At 44.0% G+C, this 9,543-nt stretch overlaps 1 protein-coding gene across 1 annotated transcript; it reads right to left on the bottom strand.

The window, feature by feature from the left end:
* Positions 1–7,910: 7,910 nt before the first annotated feature.
* LOC125517262 (chitinase 2-like) lies at positions 7,911–9,187 on the bottom strand. Its single transcript, XM_048682440.1, has one exon. It carries the CDS (start codon positions 9,150–9,152, stop codon positions 8,145–8,147), a length of 1,008 nt encoding a protein of 335 aa, XP_048538397.1. The 5' UTR covers positions 9,153–9,187; the 3' UTR covers positions 7,911–8,144.
* Between the last annotated feature and the right edge of the window lie 356 nt (positions 9,188–9,543).

The following is a 9,543-nucleotide window of genomic DNA, read 5'->3' as shown; positions in this document are numbered from 1 at the left end:
GCACCGTTGCCGGAGAGTCTACGCACAAGTCAAGACATACCAAGTACCCATCACAAACTCTTACCCCTCGCATTACATTATTTGCCATTTGCCTCTCATTTTCCTCTCCCCCACTTCACCCTTCCCGTTTTATTCGCCCCCTCTTTTCCGTTCGTCACTTTCTCGCTTTCCTTGGCGTTATGGCTAGTCCTCTATCTTCTCCGTTGTCTCCCGAGAATGAAGTTCTTAATTTTAAACAAAGGGAGGGAGAAAATCTAAAAGATGCTTGGTATAGAATTTGCAATGCTCAAAATAGATCTACCAGGAAGCAATCTACTTCCGTTCTTCTCCGTAATTTTTATGTAGGCGCTACTCCTTGGTACAGATATATTCTTGATACCATTACCGGAGGAAATTTCTTGGGTATCCATACTTCTGATTCTTATAATTCTATGATAGTTTTGTTTGGCTCACCACCTCTTTTGGTTAATGGAACTATGTTAACTTTGGAACATATGATGCAAAGGCTTGAAATTATTGAGAATAAAGTTGCTAATGTAGAGTTGATTGAGAATTTGGATAAAAAGGTCCACAACCAAATTACCCAATATGGATCTAAGGTGGGAGTTACTCTGAAAAGTTTTAAGGAAAAAGAACCCATAGTTAATGAAAGAATAGATCAAGATTCTACTAGAATCGATAAAATTGAGGGAATTATCACCAACTTGGGGCCCGCTTTTTCTTCCGTTAAAAATACCCCAAATCTCCCTACCAAAATTGCCAAGCTTGTTTATGTTCCTAAAAATAAGGGTGAATCCTCTAGTAAGGAAACTGCGGATTTAAAATCAATAAGTGTTCATCCCAATCTTTTTGCTATCATTAAGGAACCGTTTGCTACAAATGACTTTCTTGATTTTGTGCCTAGGAGTTTGATAATTAATAAAAATAAATAAACTCCTAGGGTTTATAGGTGTCTTATTGCAGAATTGCCCACCAAAGATGGCAATACCTAGATCTATCCTTACTTTTATGCCTAGCTAGGGGCGTTAAACGATAGCGCTTGTTGGGAGGCAACCCAATTTTATTTTTATTCCTTGCTTTTTGCTCCTGTTTACTAATAAATAATTTATATAGCCTCTGTTTTGGTTGTGTTTTTTCTTTTTAGTTAGTGTTTGTGCCAAGTAGAACCGTTGGGAAGACTTGGGGAAAGTCTTTTTGATCTTGCTGTAAAAAACAGAAACTTTAGTGCTCACAAGAATTGCTGCCATTTTTATTTGGAAAGTTCTATTTAGTTAATTATTTTTGCAGATGATTAATAGATAAATTCATCACGTCCAGCAATTTATTTTATAATTTTTGGGGTTCTAGAAGTTTGCGTTAGCTACAGATTACTACAGACTGTTCTGTTTTTGACATATTCTGTGTTTCGTGTGTTGTTTGCTTGTTGATGAATCTATGGCTAGTAAAAGAGATTATAAACCATAGAGAAGTAGGAATACAGTAGGTTTAATACCAATATAAATAAAGAATGATTTCATTACAGTACCTTGAAGTGGTGTTTTCTTTTCTTTCGCAAACGGAGCTCACGAGATTTTCTATTTTGAGTTTTGTGTAGTGAAGTTTTCAAGTTTTGGGTAAACTCTTGATGGATTATGGAACAAGGAGTGGCAAGAGCCTAAGGTTGGGGATGCCCATGACACCCCAAGGTAAAACTCAAGGACACCAAAAAGCCTAATCTTGGGGATGCCCCGGAAGGCATCCCCTCTTTCATCTTCGTCTATCGGTAACTTTACTTGGAGCTATATTTTTATTCACCACATGATATGTGTTTTGCTTGGAGCATCTTGTATGATTTGAGTCTTTGCTTTTTAGTTTAACACAATCATCCTTGTTGTACACACCTTTTGAGAGAGACTCACATTATTTGAAATTTACTAGAATACTCTATGTGCTTCACTTATATCTTTTGAGCTATATAATTTTCGCTCTAGTTCTTCACTTATATCTTTTAGAGCATGGCGATGGTTTTATTTTATAGAAATAATTGATCTCTTATGCTTCACTTATATTATTTTGATATTCCGTTAGAAAAATATGGAAATTTTCTTTTAGGAATAATATAAAAACTTTCATAGAAGTGCATTGAATACTATGAGAAGTTTGATACTTGATAATTGTTTTGAGATATGGAGATGGTGATATTAGAGTCATACTAGTTGAGTAGTTGTGAATTTGAGAAATACTTGTGTTGAAGTTTGTGATTCCCGTAGCATGCACATATGGTGAACCGTTATGTGATGAAGTCGGAGCATGATTTATTTATTGATTGTCTTCCTTATGAGTGGCGGTCGGGGACGAGCAATGGTCTTTTCCTACCAATCTACCCCCCTAGGAGCATGCGCGTAATACTTTGTTTCGATAACTAATAGATTTTTGCAATAAGTATGTGAGTTCTTTATGACTAATGTTGAGTCCATGGATTATACGCACTCTCACCCTTCCACCATTGCGAGCCTCTCTAGTATCGCGCAACTTTCGCCGGTACTATAAACCCACCATATACCTTCTTCAAAACAGCCACCATACCTACCTATTATGGAATTCCCATAGCCATCCTGAGACATATTGCCATGCAACTTTCCACCGTTCCGTTATTATGACACGCTTCATCATTGTCATATTGCTTGCATGATAATATAGTTGACATCGTATTTGTGGCAAAGCCACCGTTCATAATTCTTCATACATGTCACTCATGCATCATTGCACATCCCGGTACACCGCTGGAGGCATTCACATAGAGTCATATTTTGTTCTAAGTATTGAGTTGTAATTCTTGAGTTGTAAGTAAATAAAGTGTGATGATCATCATTATTAGAGCATTGTCCCAAGTGAGGAAAGGATGGTGGAGACTATGATCACCCCACAAGTCGGGATGAGACTCCGGACGAAAAATAAACAAAAAAAGAGGCCAAAAAGAAGAAAAGGCCCGAATAAAAAAATGTGAATGAGAGAAAAATAGAGAAGGGACAATGATACTATCCTTTTTCCACACTTGTGCTTCAAAGTAGCACCATGATCTTCATGATAGAGAGTCTCCTATGATATCACTTTCATATACTAGTGGGAATTTTTTATTATAGAACTTGGCTTGTATATTCCAATGATGGGCTTCCTCAAAATGCCCTAGGTCTTCATGATCAAGCAAGTTGGATGCACACCCACTTAGTTTCTTTTGTTGAGCTTTCATATACTTATAGCTCTAGTGCATCCATTGCATGACAATCCCTACTCACTCACATCGATATCTATTGAGGGGCATCTCCATAGCCCGTTGATACGCCTAGTTGATGTGATACTATCTTCTCCTTTTTTTTCTTCTCCACAACCACCACTCTATTCCACATATAGTGCTATATCCATGGCTCACGCTCATATATTGCGTGAAGATTGAAAAAAATTGAGAACATTAAAAGTATGAAACAATTGCTTGGCTTGTCATCGGGTTTGTGCATGATTTAAATATTTTGTGTGGTGAAGATAGAGCATAGCCATACTATATGATTTTGTAGGGATAACTTTCTTTGACCATGTTATTTTGAGAAGACATAATTGCTTAGTTAGTATACTTGAAGTATTATTATTTTTATGTCAATATTAAACTTTTATCTTGAATCTTTCGGATCTGAACATTCATGCCACAATAAAGAAAAAATTACATTGAGAAATATGTTAGAAAGCATTACACATCAAAAATTCTTCTTTTATCATTTACCTACTCGAGGACGAGCAGGAATTAAGCTTGGGGATGCTTGATATGCCTCCAACGTATCTGTAATTTTTGATTGCTCCATGTTATTATATTATCTGTTTTGGATGTTAATGGGCTTTATTTTACACTTTTATATTATTTTTGGGACTAACCTACTAACCGGAGGCCCAATCCAAATTGTTGTTTTTTTGCCTATTTTAGAGTTTCGCCGAAAAGGAATATCAAACGAAGTCCAAACGGAATGAAACCTTTAGGAACGTGATTTTCTCAACGAACATGATTCAGGAGACTTGGAGTGGGCGTCAAGAAACAATCGAGGAGGCCACGAGGCAGGGGGGCGCGCCTACCCCCTGGGCACGCCCTCCATCCTCGTGGGCCCCTCATTGCTCCACTGACCTACTTTTTCCTCCTATATATATCCACGTACCCCCCAAACATCCAGGAGCACCATGAAAACCTAATTCCACCGCCACAACCTTCTGTACCCGAGAGATCCGATCTCAGGGCCTTTTCTGGAGCTCCGCCGGAGGGGGCATTGATCACGAAGGGCCTCTACATCAACTTCATGGCCTCTCCGGTGATGTGTGAGTAGTTTACTTCAGACCTTCGGGTACATAGCTAGTAGCTAGATGGCTTCTTCTCTCTCTTTGGATCTCAATACAAAGTTCTCCTCGATCTTCTTGGAGATCTATTCGATGTAATCTTCTTTTGCGGTGTGTTTGTCGAGATCCGATAAATTGTGGGTTTATGATCCAGATTATCTATGAACAATATTTGAATCTCCTCTGAATTCTTTTATGTATAATTGGTTTATCTTTGCAAGTCTCTTTGAATTATCAGTTTGGTTTGGCCTACTAGATTGATCTTTCTTGCAATGGGAGAAGTGCTTAGCTTTGGGTTCAATCTTGCGGTGTCCTTTCCCAGTGACAGCAGGGGCAGCAAGGCACGTATTGTATTGTTGTCATCGAGGATAAAAAGATGGGGTTTATATCATATTGCATGAATTTATCCCTCTACATCATGTCATCTTACTTAAAGCATTACTCTGTTCTTATGAACTTAATACTCTAGATGCATGTTGGATAGCGGTCGATGTGTGGTGTAATAGTAGTAGATGCAGAATCGTTTCGTTCTACTTGTCACGGACGTGATGCCTATATACATGGTCATACTTAGATATTCTCATAATTATGCTCAATTCTATCAATTGCTCAACAGTAATTCGTTTACCCACCGTAATACTTATGCTCTTGAGAGAAGCCACTAGTGAAACCTATGGCCCCCAGGTCTATCTTCCATCATATTAATATTCCAACACTTAGCTATTTCTATTGCCGTTTATTTTACTTTGCATCTTTATTTCTCTTTATCATAAAAATACAAAAAATATTATCTTATCATATCTATCAGATCTCACTCTCGTAAGTAATCGTGAAGGGATTGACAACCCCTTTATCGCATTGGTTGCGAGGTTCTTATTTGTTTGTGTAGGTGCGTGGGACTTGAGCGTGATCTCCTACTGGATTGATACCTTGGTTCTCAAAAACTGAGGGAAATACTTACGCTACTTTACTGCATCACCCTTTCCTCTTCAAGGGAAAACCAACGCAGTGCTCAAGAGGTAGCAAGAAGGATTTCTGGCGCCGTTGCCGGGGAGATTCGCGCTAAGTCAAGTCAAGATTTGACTCCCGACAACGAGCCATTTCTGGCACCGTTGCCAGAGAGTCTACGCACAAGTCAAGACATACCAAGTACCCATCAGAAACTCTTGTCCCTCGCATTACATTATTTGTCATTTGCCTCTCGTTTTTCTCTCCCCCACTTCACCCTTGTCGTTTTATTCGCCCTCTCTTTTCCGTGTTGGACACGTCTGGACAACCCCATATCCGCTCTATATTTGGGCTAGATATAAGGGACGCCGGACAACCCGGATGTTTGATTCCCATTTGAGACGCCCGATTGGATCACATTTTCATAATTGGTCAGTAACCGGACGGGCCACCCAGGCGTTTTAGGCCGATTTGGGGGGCCGGTTGTAGGTGCTCTTAATCATAATGCATTCACTCCTTTGGCAAGTCGAGGGACTAAAAAACGTAACCTCAACTAGTTAATCCGACGTGTATATCACAACTGTCGATGTTGCATCCTCGTTAACAGGTTTAGGGTATCTGCAATGTGCACTTCTAAGACGAACACGATATCCGTCTACGGACGTGTCCCCGCACTGTGATATAGTAGCCGACCATCCAACTCTATTCAACACATTTTAAATGGAAATTGAACAAATCAAACAATGTTTATGCAAACCAAACAATGTTCATTTAAATTGAATCAAATTCGTTACATTTTTGACATATTTCAATTAACCAAAAGCAGACATGTTTTAGCCTAGTTTAAATCTTCGTATTCCACATCCTTTTTCCCATTTCCGGAAAGCTCAACCGTCATGAGCTTCGAAAAGTGAGGTTGTGGGTCGCCACCGAGAAGAGTAGAACATGGGACACGGTCCACAGGACACCAGACATGTCCACATCCGTGTCGCACGTCCTATTCTTCGCCACTGGAGTCCGTTGTGTGGACGTCGCCGATCGTGGTGAGGTCCATGATCCAGGTGGATGTGTCGGCCTCGTGGTTGTTGCGGCTGGGCGCGTAGCACATGGGCGTCGTGACCGATGTGGAGCTACCGACGTCCATGGTCGCCTACACCTGCCCCGTGTCCGTCTCCGCGTTGCTCTTCGTGAACAGGGCGTCAGTCTCTGCCCGCAGGACTCGCACCCGCCATCGCTCGTGGCGGATCTTGCGGGCGCTGCACATGGACTTGTACAACGCCCGTTGCTCATCCAGGAAGGCCAGATTCTCTGCCAACAAAATTCGCCATCCTCGACAAAGACAAAGTATAATAAAAAAAACATCCGATTTGTCATGGGTAAAAGACGTTAAATGAATAGTGAAGTCCTTTGAATAATGCTATTTTTTGAAACCATAACCCGGAAAGTGGTAGTAGTTTTAGAGAGCTGCTATACGCATGACAGAAATCCATACGATTTCTGTACGACCAGACTCATCTGGTGGTGTGGGCCCAAACCTCGTGAAACATGCCTGTGTCTTGTCGTATGAAAATCGTACAAAAAGTGATCGTACGCAAGGCAGTTTCGATAGTTTTATGCTATTCACTCAAGGTAAAAACACCAGTGGTACTTGAACTTGTCATGGATGTTTACTTTGGTGCCTAAACTTGAAAAATACATCGAACTGGTTCTACAACTTGGCATGAACGGGCAAATACGGTGCTAATGTTGTCTGTAGACGTAATATGCATCGACGTGGCAATGTATATGGCTGACGTGTCACTGACCTGGCGTGGGGCCCATTCGTAATTACGAAATAAAAATGCTTAAGCACTATATGACTCTATGATAGTGGGCCCGCCTGTCAGTAATTAGGAAAATTAACATAAAATACACTGCATGAATCGAATCTGCTACCTGCCCCTTGGGCGATGCATGCGCTAGCCACTCCAACCAACATATTTTGCTGACATGGAAAGTCCCTCAGATTTTATGTACTTAAACAAAAAAACTCTTATGTACATATAAATTGAGTGGCCTATTTTAATAATAAATACATGTTTGGTATAGTGGCTAGCGCAACTAGCTGGCAGTCATCCGGTTTGTTGCACTTTTTCATTCTTCATATTAATTTTGTAATGTACTGACAGGTGGGCCCATTAGTCATAGAGTCGTATATAGTACTCAAGTATTCTCTCGGTCCCAAAATTCTTGTCTTAGATTTGTCTAAATATTAGACAAATATAAGACAAGAATTTTGGGACGGAAGGAGTAATAATTATGTTTCCTAGCTATAGTTGGGCCCCACACCATGTCAGTGTCACATCATCCATATACGGTGACACGTGGACGCACTTTACGTTTACGGATGGGATTAGCACCGTATTTGCACGTTCGTGCCAAGTTTTAGAACCAGTTCGATATATTTTTCAAGTTCAAACACTAAACTGAACATCCATGACAAGTTAAAGCACCACTATCCTATTTACCTCTATTCACTCCGACACTGTCGCGAGGCCATCGTACCGGTGCGACACCAGCTGCACCAGCTCCCGTGAATCGTTCGTCTCGTCTCGTTTGCTCTCATGTCGTCTTCAAAAGTCTTGTCAGAGTTTTCCATAACCAGGGTCATTCCATCATTATTCGAGTATTGTAGCTACAGCCGAGTTTATTAAGCCTTAGCAGGCCGAAAGAAATGCTGGCTGACGCGCGCGAGCTTTCACGGATCGAGGCAACACGCTCGTCACCTTAGACAGTAGAGAAGAGAACTCCTGGAATCACACATACATGAATCACATGCTGACACTGGTACACGCCGGCGTTTTTCACTGCGCCGCGAGCCCAGCCGAGGCGCCGCTGGTGAACGGCCTCTGGTTGTTGCAGTCGAGGTTGCTCCCATAGCCGACGCCGAGGACGTCGCAGTAGCGCTTGTAGAACCCGATCCTGTCGGCCACCCGAGGGTCCTGCCCACGCCCGCACTCCAGCCCGCCGTTGATGATGTTGGTGATCACGCCGTACCCGGGCACCCGGCCGGCCGCGTTGTCCGCGGCCGTCGGCGTCCACCGCCCCGTGATCACCGCGTGCGACGACGGCTTGTTCGCCTGCGGGGTCATCCAGAACCACAGCGCCGTCTTGAACGACACCACCGGGTCGGCCGCCACCAGGTCCGGGTTGCTCAGCAGGTCCACGCCGATCGCGCGCCCCGCCGGGCCGTAGTTGTAGTTGAAGGAGAGCTGCATGGGGCCGCGGCCGTAGTAGCGCCTGCCGGGCGCGCACGGCCACTCCGGCCTCGGCTGGCAGTAGTCGGACGGCGGGTTGCGCTCCTGCTTGAAGCAGTAGCCCCACGAGAAGGGGCCGTCGGGCGCGGTCGGCCACCCGCCGGTGGTCTCGTGGGAGGTCTGGCCCAGGAAGGCGGCCACCTCCCGCCTCCGCGTCTCGACGCTCAGCCCCTCGGACGTGCCGGCGAAGGCCGGGAACGCGGCGGCCGCGGCGAGGAACGCCTCGTAGGTGTAGAACCCGCGGGCGAGGCACGCGGCGTCGTTGCGGTGGAGGAGGAGCCGCTCGAAGAGGTCCTTGGACACGATGGACGCCACGCCCTGGCCGCCGGGAGCGGGGCAGCCGCTGCACTGGCTCTGGCAGCCGGCTCCGCACCAGTCGGAGCCGCTGCCGCAGAACCCGAAACGGCTGCAGCAGAGGCAGTTGGGGCACGTCGCGCCGCCGGCCTGCGAGCCGCAGGTCTGGGCGCGAGCGTTCGTGGCGAGCGCCGCGGCCAGGACGGCCAGAATGGCCGTCGCCGCCGTGGCTAGACTCGGAGCAGCTCTCGGTGCCGACATGGTTTGGTGTTTGCTGCCGGATAAGGCGCGATGTGCCGTCCTTTTATTGACCAGTTCTGGGGGTCAATCGACGAGAAAAGTCGTCGGCTGCTAGAGTTTTTACTTTTTATTTAGGGCATGTGAGCTCGATCGGCTTTGGCCGCGCGCCACGTTCATCGAACATGCAACATCACGTCCTGTGCTTACTTTGATTCAAAGACTTTTCTTCGATTCGCAGCCTGAAATCTTATCTTATATTAGTATATAATGGCAGGACAAAAGTGTTAGCAGCCGGCCACGTGAGCGAACTGGTGATCTATAGTGTACTGTGTATGAGTGTATGCTCTGGTTCTTTTTTACTTCGCGTATTATATTTATGTCAAATCAAACTTAACAAAATTTGATCAAATTT

Source organism: Triticum urartu, chromosome 1, assembly GCF_003073215.2.
Source record: "Triticum urartu cultivar G1812 chromosome 1, Tu2.1, whole genome shotgun sequence".
NCBI classification, from domain to species: domain Eukaryota; kingdom Viridiplantae; phylum Streptophyta; class Magnoliopsida; order Poales; family Poaceae; genus Triticum; species Triticum urartu.
This window is presented reverse-complemented; position numbering and strand designations above follow the sequence as displayed.